Genomic DNA, 17,861 nt, shown 5'->3' on the forward strand with positions numbered 1-17,861 from the left:
ACTTTGGCCTAAGATCTGTGGTGGTGTTGTTGTTACCACTTAAAAGAATGAATCCTGTGCACAATTGCTAACCTAAAGATATGTAAATCCTTTCAGTTTTAGGTCAGTCCACTCATCAACAAAGGTAAGAGTGACTTGCAAAGCACCTAATCAGAGAGACTGACTGTTAAATTCCATCTCAGAGGAGGTTGCATTTGAGACACAAGTGATGTCCTTGGAGTTAGAGCAGGTTTATCAAAGACAGGAGATCTTGGACTTCTGGTTTATAGAACTGGATGGAAGGTGCTATGCCAGTGTGATTGTTCAGATATGTATTGTTGAATTGTCTCATCTTTTTAATTATAGAATCTGTCAGAGAAGATCTGTTATATTCTTAGACACAACTTTTTCCATTTGTAAAAAAATTACAAGGTAGTCTAAATTTTCCTAGTGTTAATACCTGTAAAATGTATTTATATTAATAGTGTAGCTAAATTAACGCAGTCATTTCAAAATGGATGCTAAGTGAATCAAGAAGTAGACTCACTTTGAGTTAAAAGATTAAGTAAAAGGGAATTGCTTTGGAGTATTTCCTCCATAACTTAACATTTTTCAAGTGGACTTCCAAAGAAAGTCAGCAGAGAGTCATAAATATGTAGCTGGTCATATAGCTACATGTATTAAAGTCATGTTTACATTATCAAATATATTTGTGTCATCTATATAGTAGACAGTGGATGCAGTAAGTCTTTTATCTTCCATATTGTTATAAAAATGTGATAGGATAAAAATTCCAACAGTACCCGAGATGTGTGTGAAGTTACTGTTCAAGTTAGACAAGATTGCTTTAATTTAGCGCAGTGCAGCTGAAAGAGTTAACCCAAAAATGTTGCAAGTACAATTATGATAGTATAAAACTTAATATTACTGTTATTTTAATGCAGTCCTATTCCACTGCTCTAATAAAAATAAAGGATAATCAGACATATACTTCATGTTCCAGTAGATATGTTTTAGAATTTAAAGTTTATACAGTTTATAAGATAGATTAATAAACAATTGAGGACAGAAAAACTGATCAGAAAAATAGAAATCTTTTATTTGAGTACACAGTAGTTTTTTCTTTAAGTACAATGGGTCTAGATTGTGCTACAATTCATATTTCTCATCTCTGGACTTTATATTACTTTTTCAGCACATTAAAACTTATGCAGTGAAACTGAATAATGGCAAGTGTTTTTATACCCTTTTATAGCCATTTCTTTTTTCATAACCTCCCCCTGTTTCCTGTTAGCTAAACTATAAGCACCTTTCTGTTAATTTATGAAAATTATTGTTGAGATAGCACATTATCGCTGATCTGTATGGCACTTCCAGCATGTTAGAAGCAAAGGTCCAAGCAACATAAAACACATCAAAATTCATTAATGCGGTATTGATTATTTTTTGGATAATTAATTTTATTGCAGACCCTTGAAAGAGATAATGAGCTGCAAAGGGAGAAGGCAAAGGAAAATGAAGAAAAGTTCCTTAATCTTCAGAATGAGCATGAGAAAGCACTAAGAACTTGGAAAAAAGATGTAGGTTTATTAAATTAAATGCTAGAGTATTAAAAGGTTTTTGAAATAGTCATCAAGCATTTCAGGTAATTCCTAAAAGCCAAGAAAATATTGCAGAAATATTACAATAAAAACAAGCAATTTCTTTTCCAGTAATGCAGACTCTTCTAGAAATGAATATTTTTAAAAGGTAGATTTAAGAGATATGTTGACTTCTGTGCTCTAAAAGGTCAGTGCACTTCCTGCAGTTGTATAAAGCAAGAGCCAGAGTATCAGGTGTTACCTTGAATTTAGCACTTAAAAATATTCCAGAATTACGCACTTGCCATCACCTAAATATGGAAGCTGATACACTTTCTAATTTACATTGAATTTTATGTATTCTTCAGAAAATTTGCAGATTTTTACAAAACTTATTCAGAGAATACCAGCATTTCTAGGCTGCGCTCTTGTACTCTGAGAAAACAATCACTGAACTGTCATATAGTAAAAAATACATATAAAGCCACATAGACTGAAGTGACATAGACTAGAGATACGTCTGAAGGGCCATATGCCCAGGAAACAAAACACCAAACAAAGTAACCTCAAACTGAATCAGGTAGAGATACTGGATACAGGAGAGGTCCTGATGTATCAGGAATTGTTCTCTGTGGACTGTGGGGTAAAAGAGGGTAAGAAAAGGTAAAAACCTGTATGTCTCCTCAGTGAGTTCACCTCTGTGTACACCTAAACAATAATCAGTCTTCAGTATTTGCTGCTCTTTCCACTAATGCATTACTTTTAAAGAATACTTCAGTAATTATTTAATCTAAAATAATTAGCAAAATATTGTAGCTGTAAAAAGTGTCTGCAGTAAGTATAGAAAGATCAGTATTTCTTCAATAAGACAAGATAGTTTAGTGTGTAGAAACCAGACTCTAAGCAGCATTTGTTTAATATTCTTGTATTTTCTACTTCTACCTAATTGGCACCTACTGCCAGAAAGGTTTTTGGATTTGGTAGATAGATTATCAGGGAGGCTGTGGGGAAATAATGCAAAGTTGTCCATGTAGTCCTGTTGTCTAAGGCCAGCTCCTCTGAGTGCAGCCACTGTGGAGATGACGGCAACACGAGACTACAACAGAGCTGAACTGCTTTGTTACTCAGCTGCCCTGAGGAGCTTTGATCTCCCTGATTCCTGAGAGTCTTATACCATAGTTTCCTTTGCAGAATTTGCCCTGCTTATTTCTGAGGAATGTTTGCAACCATTCTTTAGAAGATTCCCCCCCAACCCCTGCCTCATATTTCTGCTATGGCTAACTAGAAATTTGGTATCTTAATTTCTTAAAGTATAGCGCTATCGTGGATAACGTTAACGTTATACACTGCTCTGGAAATATTTGTAAGTGAAGGTATTTCTGTAAAACTGCCCTTCTGTTCTTTTACTACTTGTATGTTGGACCCACCTTTTTGTTCTACATACTAAATTTTAGTCGTTACATAGCCACTGAAGAAGCATTGGATGTTTGAGGTTATTTACAGAAGTGCCAAACAAGTTATTTGCTGTAGATTCTTGACAATGTAGGTCAGCAGTGTCAAGCTCATTTTCACCAGGGGCCACATCAGCTTCGCGGTTGCCTTCAAAGGGCCAGATGTAATTTTAGGACTGTATAAATGTAACTACTCCTACATTACATCTGGCCCTTTGAAGGCAACCGCGAGGCTGATGTGGCCCCCGGTGAAAATGAGCTTGACACCCCCTGATGGAGGTAGAGTTTGAATGGTCACTAACATGTTTCTTTGAGCCAGAAAAGGAAGAAAGCTACAAAAAACAAATCTCACTTTTTTTTTTTTTTTGAGCATTGCTATTTGAAGTAAATGGTGAAAACCCCCAACTAATAAAAAGTATCTTCTCTAATGGAAATGTGATTAAATTTTTGGTTTGAATGAAAGAGCTCAGAATTATCTTACTTTGTACAAAGAAATTCCTTAGCATCTATACTTTCTTTTAAGGATTTACTTTAATTTGCTAAGCTGTTGATACCCCTATAAAATGCCGTTCTACATATTTAAACATGCAGTAAAGATCTGTGCATGCTCTGTGTACCCTCAATTATTACAGGAGGAAAACATGAGAAGAGAAATAGAAACTATCAAAAACGAGCTGAATTCCCTTAAAGGAGTTCATAGACATCTTGAAGATTATCATCCTCCTCAGGGAAACCAGCATTCTGAGCAAGTGGAAAATCTGCAGGTAAGTGTCTCTAATAGCTGTGGTACTTTTCATTTCTTCTAAAAAGTATTACAGAATGAGAGACAACAGTTTTTGCATCTGGCTGTCATGTCCACTGATCTTCCTATGACATTGCTAAACCAAAAATTTATCTGATGTAGTCAGTGATCCAAGATGCCATTAAAACTTACTGTACCCAGAGAATGTTCCCCTTTCACCCAGAAGGATGCTTATATCATAGAAACTTGATGTTACCTCATTAATGAATGAATACACAATAGATAGCAGTCATCTTAAATAATCTATCTTCACTAAATCCTATTTCACAACCCTATTTTGTGTGGCTGTTTCTCAAATGCTGTGGCAGCCCCATTGACCTCATATGTATATAAGTTCCCTGGAAGTGTGCCAGTAAGTTCACTTCTACTCAGAGGAACTAATTTCAACCTCTGTAATATGGGACAGATCACCAGATTCATTTTATCATCATATAGGTTATGTAAGTTCTTCAGTTTCAGGTTAAAAAAAACCAAAACAGCCATTATTTCACTTAAATCACCAAAGGCACAGCAAGCTCAGCAAGTAATGAATGCAGGAGGTAAAAACTGTTTTATACAGAGCAGGTTGATCTAGAATTGAGCTTGCATGGCCGGATGAACCAAATCCTTGTTCAGCTCTACATTCAAAGCACATACGAGAAGTCAACAAGTGGTGAAGCACATGAAGATGGTCTTTTGGAGCAAAAGGAGCCCTGCAGCTTTGTGTTATCCCTTACTGAAACTGGACTGGAAATTTGTGCTCTGGTCTTTTGTAAGACTGAAACAGCGGGGAGAGTCATAAGCCATAAGAAAAACCTGTTCAGCTTAGTACAAGTTATATCATTTTTTTTCCATTAGTTTTTATATTCAAGTAATGAATTATCCTTCAAAGAAGGGAAAACTCATTTTGCATGTATATGATTTTGCTTTCAGTGTTAGGAAAATAGGAAGACACTGAGACTGTAAAGACAGATTTTTTTTTTTAGAACTAGTTTATGCGTTGTCAGTAGAATGGCCAGCCATAATAATCTTTTAGAACTGGGAAGAATTTAAAATCCATTTATTCACAATGCATGTATGTATGTTTATAGCTCACATACACGGATATATAGACATGTACATATCTGCTGGTATGTGCTTAATTATACAATGGAAGTTAGACTTGAAATGAGTACTCATCGTGCCAAAGCTGTATGAATTCAACAAGGTATAATGCAGCGTGTATAACTTTTAAAAATCATTGTTTCTTTGAATGACAATGAAATACAAATTATGTTTAGGATGCGGAATCAACGCATACAGTCGGTCGGTCATTCATGATAAATAGGACTTGTGCTTACTGAGTTGAATGTTGACAAGCTTAAAGCATATGATCATAAATGCAAAAAGCTCTGAAATGTGTTCTATGAAATACATCTTACACTATCTCATGGTAAATTGCCACACCACATTGTGTTGCATGATCATAAGATTTCCAAAGCTGGGCAGTTCAGCTGAGTCAAATCTCCAGTGGAACACTGCCAAGAAATTACAGAAGCTGCAGCAGATCATATTGATTATTCTACTTTGTGGAATTTCACCTTGCATCAGTAATGAGTCAGTGTCTGGTAAAACATAACAGGGCAAGGTGTTGGCTGTGATTTAGACCTTGACTATGGCTCCAGGTGTTGCAAGGAAATATGCATATATTTAATTTTCCACCTACTGCAATCTGAAACCCGTCTGTGATTATTTGTGGGGCATAAAATTTAGAGTGTGTGTAAACTTCTTCATACTGATCACTTGCGGAATAGTAATTAAACAAAAGGTCATTTTTAAAAGAAATGTACAATGTCAGACCTCATTACAGACTCAAATTGCAATTTAGTTTAACTTTACCATGCTTCACATTTAATTTAATATAATTTGTACTACAGCTGTGTACCATTAGAGAATAAGGCTACACCCTTATGAGGAAAGGCTGAGGGAGCTGGGGCTCTTTAGCTTGGAGGAGACTGAGGGGTGACCTATTTAATGTTTACAGATATATAAAGGGTGAGTGTCACAAGGATAGAGCCAGGCTCTTCTCGGTGACAACCAATGGTAGGACAAGGGGTAATGGGTACAAACTGGAACACAGAAGGTTCCACTTAAATTTGAGAAGAAACTTCTTCTCAGTGAGGGTGACAGACACTGGAACAGGCTGCCCAGGGGGTTGTGGAGTCTCCTACTCTGGACACATTCAAAACCCGCCTGGACGCCTTCCTGTGTAACCTCATCTGGGTGTTCCTGCTCCGGCAGGGGGATTGGACTGGATGAGCTTTCAAGATCCCTTCCAATCCCTGACATTCTGTGATTCTGTGGGTTGTAATTCTTTTGTGTGTGTATGTACAGGGGTTCTGGTTTTGAGAAGCTTTTGAATTTTGAAGTATGAACGATTCTGTTGAAGGAAAGGTCATCTTAGCTATATGTATGTTACTTAATTAGATTTTACTAAATTACAGCAAAAAAATTAAAATTCAGGTTCAATAGTTTTACAGGTGTAGGCATTTTAGTTTATGAATCTCGAAGGGCTGAACAGCCATATGAAGTTAATGGAAACTTGGTTTATTCAACCCATCTGAATCATGTAACCTTTATCTGAGAACACTTTATCATGTTTGTTTCAGATGCATCCAGCAGTTCAGCCCGTACCAACAGATGTGGTAAGTTCCAGTGCCGTAGCTGGTTTACACCTGTACCAAAGAGTAACAGGCACAATTATATTGTGGTGTTTGGTGTTTCTGTCTAAACAAACAGTTCCTAGAAGCAAGAGAGTATAAAAGAATTACACCTTTCATGAAAGAAAAAGGAAACTTCTAGTATTTGTATTTGAAAGGAAAAACTTGAAAATGTGATGCCAAGGCTGTATACAGCCAGGAAGAAAAATTAATTAAAAACTTAGAAAACAAAAAAGATGTAATATTTATGTCTTCCAAATCAGAATGACAGGAAAGATGATTAAAAAAACATGAGGAAAAGAGAAAGACATTTCAGTTGGAACTTCTAGTTGGAGGTGGTGGATTTGGCAGAGGAAAAGTATTTTTAGGACCATCCTCCATTCCATTCAGCAGGACTCCTTCCTCCCTACATCAGCAAAGCTGGGAGCATCAGGATGTCTCTGTGACCTGTAGAAAATTGTTTCCTGCAGATTTGTATTCTACATCAGCTACTGTGCCACCATAGCAATAATGCCATTTTTTACCAGTGCTGTCTACATGCCTCCCTCCATTTTGCAATATCCCCTCTCCTCCCCACGCGTCCGATGCCCAAGCACGGTGCTTGTAACTCCTTCCCACATCCCAGTTTTCCTTTTGCAACACATCCAGTCACCCAAGTGCCTTCCGCTTTCTCTCACATCTTTTATGGACTGAGCGATACCCCTGCTCCCTCCCACGGCCACCAGCTTTCATATCCTGTCCTTAGGGCAAGAGCCAGCATGTGCTCCTGCCTTCAGCTGCCAAACAGTTGACGATGAGAAATGACACATCTTCTTTTTTTGGGTGGGGTTTTATTAGGGTGTTTCTTCACTATTCAACTCCTCAGTTTTCACAGAACTTTATTGAATGCAATTTATTTGAATTTATTAAAAAATCAAGGCACATACAGCTGCAATAGTAGACCAGTGCCTTTAAGTAGACACATCTTTCAGGCTTCTACCACTGTTCAATTTGACTCAAATTCAGGTTAAAATAGCCATCTGGGAGGGAATGAGGAACTGACTGACAGGAATTGCAAATTCATAAGCCTTATTTGCATATGAAATGAAGCTAAAAATCCTAGGTGGTTTGTTAGAAGGAAATAGTGTTAATATGTGTGTGTATGCACATGTGTTTGAGTGTAAATAGCAATAATGCACGTTTTTTCTGCATGTAATTACTGAGCAGGTCACTGATTTAGGCAGCAGACAGAGGGAGCAATCCAGTCAGCACGCGTACAACATCTCCTCCTCCTCTGAGAAATTCTGCCAGTCTGTATAACTTTTCTCTGTGGACTGTAATATAGCAGGATCTAATTTATCTCCTACTCTTCCAGGGTATTAGTCTGCTTTTAAAATCCATTTGCATTAACTTGGTATACTTCAGGTGAATGGCCTTTGTTTTCCATCAGAATTGTAAAAATAATTTTCAGTCTAAGTCTTGAACTTTAAATTTAATCAGTGACCATAGTAAATTACTAAACCTTATAATATTTTGTTCCTTCTTATGCTAGAGTGGTCAAGAACACTCAAAAGACAGTGAAATACAGGCTATCCAGAAAGAAAATGAGTGTGTGCAATCTGTAATAAGAAAAGACGGTAATTTTGGACATGAAGGAGAAATGGAAGTAAAAGCCACAATGGACTACTCTTTAAGCACTGAGGAATTACAGATAGAACAAAGTAATAGCATTACATAGATAATAGACATAAGTAGTGTTGTTGAAGAAAGGATAAATGTTTACAGATACAGAGAATGCTTGAATTCCGAATTAAATGGTTTTGTACTAACAACAGTAAAATTCTCAGTGTCAGTGGTGCTAATCTATGATAAAGCCACAAAGCTCCGAATGACAGCACCGTATTTCCAGGGGCTGCCCTGGGACATTTAATAAGATCCATGAGCTGTCACCTCTCAAGCTGTCGCAATGCTCTTTCTGCATGCCAGTTCATGAGGTGAACAGGGTTAGGAAGAACTATAATGTGTATGGAAGTGTTTGAAAGCAAAACCAAGGACTTTCTCCTTCCCATCAAATAATGGAAAACTGCAGAAAGTGATTGCGCTGCACAGGACAATGTAAGTCCGTTCATGTGGATAATCATAATACTTTTCTATACAAAGCACTTTGTAACTCCAGTAAGTAATTTTTTGAAGCCACCTAAAGGAAATGTACTTAATCTCTGATGCTCGGTCACTAAAATGTAGCAAAGATGAGTGGAAATTTAAAAGCTTTTTAACTGCAAAGTGGCTGCTTTCAAGGATCGCTGCTCACAGCCTTCAAGTGCATCTTGCAGAAAACACTTTTCTGATATTGAAATGCTTGTTATTCCTCACTGGCCAACTACCATCCAGTCAGAACATATTCCCTTTGGTATGAACACAGTCTCTTAAACAGTTTTGTTTGTTTTGTTTTCTGTTTAGCTAAAAATACCATGTTCAAAAACAAAGACAAATACAGTTGTAGTAGTAACCAATGGCTTAAACTTTATGTAGTCCACACAATGGTCGATTAAGTATGTTTTCATTATGAAATGATAACACTCCTTTCAGTAATAAGGCTGACAGATATCAGTTGGGAGATATTTCAGCTATATGCCATATCTAAAATCTACAGAATGTTAACATACTTTGTTTGAACAATTTATAAATACTTTGCAAGTTACCATAATGCGGTACTTACCTTCAGTAACTTTTTGATAAGTGCAAGATAAGAAAAAACATTATTGATACTAATCTTGAGCCCATCTCTTTGGAAATTTTACACTGTAGAAATAAAGCATTACTTAACCTCTGTGTTATCTATCACTAACTAGAGAATACATTGCCTCTAACAGATTTACAAGTTCTTGAAAACAGCTTTAGGGATGAAATTAATGTTGCTAGCCCTTATGAAGAAAAGCAAAGGGAGGCTCCTCCCAGGAATACTGGTTTAATTACCCAAGGACAGACCTCAGACGTACATGTCACCGAGTGCAAAGAAACAGAAAATGTAGGTGCAGCATGTAGAATGTTATTGGATGAAAACAACACAAATTTAGAACAAAAGCTCCAGGACAGCACTGAGCCATCGGCAACATGCTACACACAAAGAAAGGTCGTTTTAGACAACACCAACACTGCACATGCAGAGAACAAGCAAAATGGAAATCAGGAGACAGACTCTAGCAAGCAAGAATTGTGCAATACTGCAAGTGAATCAATTTGTACTGAGGCAGATAAAAAATCAAACACTGTGCAGCACAACAAAAGTGTCCTTACAGCTGAAGCACCCAAACCCGAGTCTGAGGCGGTTCTTTGCCCTGAGAAGAATGTTGTGAGTGAGAGAAGTACAGATAATCATCAAGCTAAGGAATTAAGTTTTGGCATCCTCTCTTATATTAAAGAAAATTCTCAAACCGAATATCAAAAATGTAGCTTGCTGGGCAGTGACAATTTTGCGGGCAATGGATTACATAAAACAGAAAAAAACTTGTTAAATCTGAGTGGTTTACATAAACTTCCTTTTAAACAGACACACGTAGATGCTGAAGCCAGAAATGACGATGCCAATGCCAGAAACACAAACAGAAATGGTGCTGTGAGGAGTGCTGGTGTTACAGCCACTGATGCTCAAAATCTGCCAACTGTTTATTGTGGTAACACAAGTGGTGATGATGCCACAAAGGAACACAGTGCTCGTAGATCTCTCTTAGGTACTTTCAATTTATGCCCCCCCGAAATAGAGAGAAGAATAAATGTGGATGACATGCGCAGCAAGCAACCTGAACAAAACAGCAGTGAACAAACAGGGAATGCTACAAATACATGTACTTCAAACAGTGAAGCTGTATCTCCAGTAAAGGCTGATGGTCTTGAAATAATCACTCATAAAAAAACCCCAAAAGATAGAATTAGTCCAGATAAAGTAATTCCATGTAAAAAAGCTAATGATGATATTCAGATACACTCCATCAAAAGTGGACATTCCCTGGAGATTAATAATTCAACAAATAACACATTTTTAAAAGAGAAAAAAGACTCTCTGAGTAGTGTGGTTCCAGGAAGGAAGTTTGCTGAGGGTCACCTGAAAGAATCATGCTCTTTACCCATGAGAACATCTGGAAATTTAGTAAACATAAGTGGAAGGTCATCCTTTGATCTTTCAACCTCAGATAAAAAAGCTGAGAAAACTCCAGTATACTTAAATTTTTTAGACCTCAGTTCTTGTTCAAGAGTAAATCAAATGAGAGGTCAAGCTACGTGGACTTCAGCTTCCAAGGAACCTTCCTCTTTGAAAGAGCAACTGCCACGCTTGGTGGAAAACACAAAGGTTATCACAAAAACCCAGTGTCAGAATCTCAGTGAAAATGTTGACAGAAGAGAAACAGGACTAGGTAAGAAAAATAAGCTTTTATGTTTTCAAGCATGTACTGAATGTATGAAGAAAAATTATCAACGTGAAATTTATGTATCTAAGTTTAATGTAGCATTATAAAAATATAAACCTTCTGATATTTTAGTTACGTGGGGGGAAAAAAAAAACAACCCAAACAACCTGAAAGATGAGTTTCTCCGTTAACTTAGAATATATATGCAACTAACCAGTTTTGTTTACTCAATTATCTGATTAAATAAACTTTTTCTTATATTTCCCTTTATGAAAGGAAAGCAGTGTGATGGGAAACTGAATTTTTATAGGGATTTCTAGTCTTAATGTAGCGTGTACTTTATTAGGGCTCTGCATATATCTGAAAAGCATTAAGCAGCTTTTGGAGATTATTCAGTGTCCTTGTTTTGCATAGAAATTAGGGTAACTTTTGAACCAGTGGATGCTTCTTTAGATAGGTCTTAGAAAAAGTTTACTTTTTTTATTTTATGGTATATCTTCATTCAGATGGGCTCTCAAAACCATCTGAATGTGTTGAATATGCGAAGGCACAAGTTACTATTCTTTGAAGCTCTGGAAAATACACCTCACTGTTAAATGTGCCCAAGGAGCTTTTTCATTTCCTACTGCTGCCACTTGGTGATTATTTGCTGAGCAATAGTTTGCATATGCAAAACAGTAAATATGAACTTTATTCCATGTGTTTCTAAATCATCACTGAAATGTGGAAAAACTGTATTTTAGATTTGTTTTACAATAAGATCAGGTGCTAGATTACCTCTATATTTTTTTTTTTACTAAAAATGCCATTTCTAAACCAATTCTTTTACTCAAATAATAGAAGTATTATTTCTATTCCCATAGTGAAGTGACTCCAGTACATTTATAGATGTTCCTCTATTTCAGTAACTGGGCAGAGTGGTGCCTTCCTTTCTCAAAATAAAGCTCACATGGACATTCTATTCTGAATGCATGTGGTTAAGCTTGAAAAAGCAGATGATCTCTGAGGCTCTAGAAGAAATCAAAGCCCCTGCTTTTGTAGAAAAATGGAGCTTTGGGTGCTTAGATGCTTTTGAAAAGAGCTAGATCCACAATAACAGGGTGTTTGTGTCTATTTGAGGTTTCGTTGATGTGGTGTCATGAGCTTTGCCCCTTGGACATCTAAAGAGCAGATATGTTGTCTCCCAGCCTGTAGTTTTGCAGCCAGTAGCAGTGAGACAGAAATCCAGCAGTCTGGTTTCTTTATGTTGTTCTGGTGTTCTGTCCTTTGGTTTATAGGTAATTTTGTTTCTGTACTTGGTCTCTTCCCTATGTATATTTGTATACAGATGCACAATTTTTCAAAGTTCAGTTTCAGAAAAGTCTTTGTCCCTAAAACAATAGTGGAGGCACAAAGGTAGCAGAATCCTGATCTCAGACGGTACATCATTTCTTAATTGCTGTTTCAAGAAATGCATAGTTATGTGATGTTCTGCATGTACCTTCTCTGTAAGGACAGCACTATCTGTAGTTCTTCCATGTATTCCTCCTCTTGTCAGAAACCTTTCTGTATGCAAAGTAATTCCAACAAGTGACTGAGAGGTTCATCCAAAGGAGGCGGTAGGGATTTTAATATAGCTCTAGTTCCTCAAATGAGTTGCCTGGAGACCGTGCAGTCCCAAACCTCTTGGATTCCAGCAAAACTTCACAGTGGGGATCGTGGTCAGGGTCCCAGATGTGCCTCCTTCTCATCACGCTGCCTCCCTTCTTCTCTGGATCCTGCACCTCTGGTGGGGACCAGAGCACCTTCCTGTCCTTGTGGTACTCAGCACTGCAACTTCCAAGATTTATTGTAGTCAGATTTTGTTTTGGTTTATTTCCAGAGATTTTCCCAAATGGCAAACCTCGAGTGGAATCCTTTTCTTTTTTATTTTCTTTCTTACTGAAGCACAAACAGTTAAGCCATATGGAAGACCTAGAGGTGAAGAGCACTGGTGAAACACTTTAGTAAGCCTACCTGAGGGAATTCCTTTTGCTGCCTAACCCCAGTGCAATTACTATTTATGCAACTCAGATTCCCAGAGAGCGGCCACTCCACATCAGTAAATAGAGTGAACTTGGAACAGGCAAGATCTTCATGGCAAACTCTTAGAAAACAAACACAATCTCATAACCGTTTTCCTCTTCCAAGAGAAAAATGACAGAATTCTTTATTAATTGTTACTTTACCATGAGGTAACATGTATTTTTGTAGCAAAACAAAGATTTGACTGTTGTAGCAGCGATCGACAGGCATCTGTGTAGTGACAAAACAGCCACTATTTGCATCATGAGTGGCTGTGAAAGTACACTTGGGTTTTGATCCCGGAGGGACCTTGGTATTGCTTTCAACAGTCTCCTACCAGTGCATAAAACCCCTGCAGGATTGGAGCCTTTTACTCTGCTATGATTGATCTACTCATTTCCCCTTCCTACCTTTAGTAGATAACTATAGCCCGAGTTCCTGAAATATTAGGTATAGCCATTTACAGAAAGGCTCCTTTTTAATATTTTCTTTGTATTCAGAATGCCTTTTTAATGACAAGTTACTCTGGAGTATGATGTCAGGATGGGAGTAATTACCTATTTTATTACCATTATCAGAAGGTGAGTCTTAAAGTAATACTGTTTAAAAATACACTTCCTATAAATTGCAATTTTCATTTGTCATTAATACGTGAAAATGATATTAAATATTTTTAATCAGAGTAGAAACATTTTAGAGAAAAAAAAATGCAGAAGTATGTGAGGAAAAAAAGTGAAGAGGGAACAAGCTTACAACAGAGATTCAGTGATGTAAAACAAAAATATTTGACTTTTTAAGATCAGAGGTAAACCAGAAGTTTAGTTACTTTACAATTAGTGCCTGGAGACTAAATTGCAGTTGTTACCATTTCCTTTTTGTCAGTCAGGTTCTACCAGTTTTAACAGAGCTGCCGACACTTCGAATACCTCTAGTATCCACCGAGACCCCCAGGGAGACTCGAGTGAAGAATGGAATGCTATAGCAAAGACTTTTTATGATTCTTCTTTTCCCACAGAACATGTAAGTCAATTAAAAATATTGCGGACCAGACCTCAGTGAGCTAATTCCACAGATATTTGTACAACTGTACGCATCTGGATACTTTAAGACTGAGTCAATCTCCAAAATAATATCAAAAGGGCAACAAGGCACCATTTTTCACAATTAAGGTTGATAGAAAGCAGCAGGAAAAAGTCACAGCATATGAATCAAACAGATGCTAACCAGTCTGTTTAGGAGGGGAGGATGAGGGTAGTTCATTGTATACCCTAATAAAAATCATCACCTACAGTCCAACTAGGAGTTAAAAAAAAGTAGCATGTAAAAGTATAAAAAACATTGTTTCCTTTATTACTTGACAGGAACACCTTATTTAAAAGAATACATGAAAGACTAATAATTCAGCATATCTATTAATTAGTGTATCTGTTTATTCTATGATGCCATTTTTAGAGTTAGCTTATTATTTAGTAGCATGACATTACACAAATGTGTAAAAGCAGAGAATTAACAAGCCTGTTGTTTCCCTTTAAGACAACTTCACTCAGGATGGCATTAGCAGTGGCTCATATGCATTTTTAGATCTATGTTACAGCTGTAACTGCTACCTTAGGATTTGACCTAATGCTAAACATATTCAAAAGTGATACAATAATTTACAACTGCAGCTGATCTTCCTTTTCAGAAGAGGTTCTAGAGGTATTTATCAGGTAGTTATGGCTGTTCTTCCTGGGATGAGGGTTGAGGTCAGGGTGTAGTGTTTTCAAGTGATAAAGTTGGCTGATTTCAGTGCATTTACCAGCTCTCAATGCCACTAGCATTCACATTCTCTGAAATTCAGAAGACTGATGTTTTAAATTACTCAGCTTTCTTGATGTGACTCTAATTGGGAATGACAGTGAGGCAGATTTTTTTAACAAACACAGTAGTGGTATTTGCCGTGCCTCTCTTGCTTTTTCTCATAGAGGTGGAGCCAAGAATTAAGTGAACTAAAATACCTAATCTACTCCTAACAAAAAGCTGTGTTTCATTACTTGATTGTGGTTATATCTACTTTGTCACCTCCACACAAAGCTCCTTTGTGCCGGCTAAGTAAAAGCTGAGGTGGACACGAACAGGCTGCCTCGCTGCTTTGACCTTAGATTACTTTCCAAATACTTAATCTATGAAATCTCAGCCTGGGACACTGCAGAGCACTCCCTCCCTTCTGTGCTGGTGTCATTCTAATACCTTCTGTCCTCAAATTTGTCATTTTTATGACCGATATGGTAAAGCTGTTAGATTAAAAATAGGCTCAGCAGTCTTTTTTGCTACTCAGTTTATTTGTTTTGACTAACATGTACAATTATAACTAGAGCAGGCTTATGCATTCTGCACTTTGGGTAATCTCATTCAACCAAAGTACAGTACTCTAAAAAGTGATAAAAATTACAAAGAAATGCAACAGGTGCACTTAAAATTCTAGTAAAAATATTAAGAACTGTTTTAAACATTAGTCTGTACATGCTTGAGTACCAAGCTAAGGATGAATAAGCATCCTCAGTTTAAACACAGGTCCCTAGCTGTGCAGTCATACTATTCAGCAATGAATGGTTTTTACACGTCTCCCATAGGTTGCCATATTACTCAGTGCTGGCAGTAAGATGTGTATTTTACTTGTATTTTATTGTAAAGGTGCTGAGGTCTTTTAGTTTGACAGCTGGGAATTTTTTTTTAAGCTTTATTCTAAACCCACTGTCACAGAACTGTATATAAAATGCTATCTGTATTACCTAACTGCAGTTACTTCTCCAAAGAGCGCTCAGTGTTTGTTGTCTTCAGTAAAATCCAAGTGACATGGCATGGCTTGATTTCACTGGAAAATTCCCCTTCCACATGTGGAAGATCTAACTGGAAGTTTTCTTCTTGGATGATGAGTTCAGGACAGGCACAGCTCCATGTGCTGTTCCATAGAGATTCTGACCAGCAGCTTGCAATGAAGTAAAATCTGAGGCCTTTGGAAAGAGCATGGAAGAGTGTATGTGCAAGTCACTAGAATTACCAGGTTGAAAACTTTATTGCTCAAATGAAGTTGCAATTGCATCATTGCAATAGAGATGACAGTTACTATTGACCTGAAGTATCAGTAACTTCAGGTGCATGGTAGTCATGTTTGCTACAGATGCAATAAGCTAAGTGAACAATGTGCATGAAGTTTATTGTTCAGATTTCAATTTCAGTAAATGCTCGTGCACTGCGGAAGGAAAGTTTTAGCACAAAATTCACCTGCTAAAATAAAGGCAGGCGTACAGTTGGTTGGGGCACAGTTGCCTAAATATTAAAAAGCAATTGAGCAGAGGGAAAAGGCCTCATCTTAGGATACTATAACGTGCAGCCTGAGTGTTAGATGTCACGTTACAAATCCCCAAGAACCACCGCAACACTGGCTCTGTGTCACCTGAGCAACACAGTGTTGGGCTACAAGCAGAGAACTCATCATTCAAGCAAAGAACTGTTTCCCCACTGTGTTGCCACATGTGCTTGATTTGGATAGATACCAAATATCTATCAAATAGTAATTAAAACTATTCAAAGAACAAAAAGATCTTTAACATAAAAACCCAGCCTGTTACAGACCTTGCATTAGTTACTGATGTTTGCTTTCTGATCTATACAGCCAAGCGGAGAGGGAGTTAACACTATAAACCTCGTGCTTTTGGGTTTTGTTAATCAAATGCTTGCATAGCAGTAGAACTGTCAATTGCAACATTAAACTCTTTAATTAAACTATTTATTTTGCTATTCTGCATTCAAGTACAAGGTTGTGGGTTGTTTTAATCATACTCTTCTGTACTAGCCTTATGTTAAGGTTTGGTTTATAAAAGTATGTTTGTCATTATCAGGTTTTCCAAATTAAAGCCAAAGCAAGCGCTTCAGATTAAACATACCTTTTTCAATTCACTTACCTTTCTGTTCACATTTCCTTGCAACATCTTAACAATTTGAACCTTTGCACCTGAATTTCACTAGATTAACTGCTAAATTTGTATTGTGTCAGGTGAAACAGGGATTTGCTGCTTTACAGCACGAGCAGAAGACTCCTCACGTGACTGTAACTCCAGCAAGAAGCGACTGTGTGCTCAGAGACGAGGACAGCGGTGCTGTTCCTAACACCGGTACACAAAACCACAGGGAAGAAATCGAGAAATTCCTGAATTTGGAGAGACTTCATCCAGCAAGAAAAAGGAAATATGAAGACAAGCAGTGAAGATCAGTGACAGGAGATAAAAAGCATGTCTTTTACACATAGATAAATAACTTATGTAAATCAGATCTGTAAACGTGTTCCTATAGAATATAGTGTATGTACACTGTGCTTTCATGTTTAATGCAGCAAATAGACCAGTTCTGAGGTTAAAAATTTCATACAATCCCTACTAATAACATTAAATCTCAATCAAAATCCAAGTTGTTATGAGCTTTGCCCAGAGCTATAAAGTTCACAAGTTGATGTTTTCATATCCATTAAGTAAAATTAAATGGTTACTTAAGAGTTCTCTTCTGCTCCTCACAAGTTTTGACTGAAATACTTCAATTTGGTTTCTCTGTCAGATCGCTCACTCAGTTTTCAAGCAAAATCAGTTCCGTTTCAAAATACAATGGTTTCTCCAAGCATTTACAAGGACTTACAGCAGTTCTAAGTGGCAGAACAGGAAAGTTTTCTGCTTACCTTTACTGCCAAATTTTTAAATACATCTTTTATACAATAGTTGATTTCACATCAGTAGGGTCTCTTTCAACACTAAAGCATCAGGTCTGATTTACAGAGATAAGGCAGCAGATTTTGCTTTATACAGTTTCACTTCTAACAGGTTGACATTTTTCCTCCCTTAGGGCATAAGGGATATTTTTTTCCTTCTTACAATTACTTGGACTATCATTTCTCTGATCTCCCTCCCTTTCTC

General features: G+C 37.1%; 2 protein-coding genes across 5 annotated transcripts in view; one reads left to right on the plus strand and one right to left on the minus strand.

The window, feature by feature from the left end:
• Positions 1-17,853, plus strand: part of CCDC73 (coiled-coil domain containing 73) — an 81,288-nt gene extending 63,435 nt beyond the window's left edge. The window contains exons 13-17 of one of the 4 annotated variants that reach the window (XM_082059030.1): positions 1,449-1,559; positions 3,643-3,774; positions 6,440-6,475; positions 13,801-13,938; positions 16,955-17,853. In XM_082059030.1, the coding sequence (XP_081915156.1) occupies positions 1,449-1,559; positions 3,643-3,774; positions 6,440-6,475; positions 13,801-13,938; positions 16,955-17,164 (627 nt within the window). In that variant the 3' untranslated portion in view covers positions 17,165-17,853. Of the gene's footprint in view, positions 1-1,448; positions 1,560-3,642; positions 3,775-6,439; positions 6,476-9,076; positions 10,882-13,800; positions 13,948-16,954 lie in introns of those variants that run through there. The other 3 variants (XM_082059028.1, XM_082059029.1, XM_082059031.1) reach the window with 3 other exon arrangements.
• TCP11L1 (t-complex 11 like 1) overlaps positions 1-17,861 on the minus strand; it is a 252,619-nt gene that overhangs the window by 165,860 nt on the left and 68,898 nt on the right. The window lies entirely within an intron of this gene.

This window comes from Streptopelia decaocto, assembly GCF_964273445.1.
Source record: "Streptopelia decaocto genome assembly, chromosome: 7".
Taxonomy (NCBI): Eukaryota; Metazoa; Chordata; class Aves; order Columbiformes; family Columbidae; genus Streptopelia; species Streptopelia decaocto.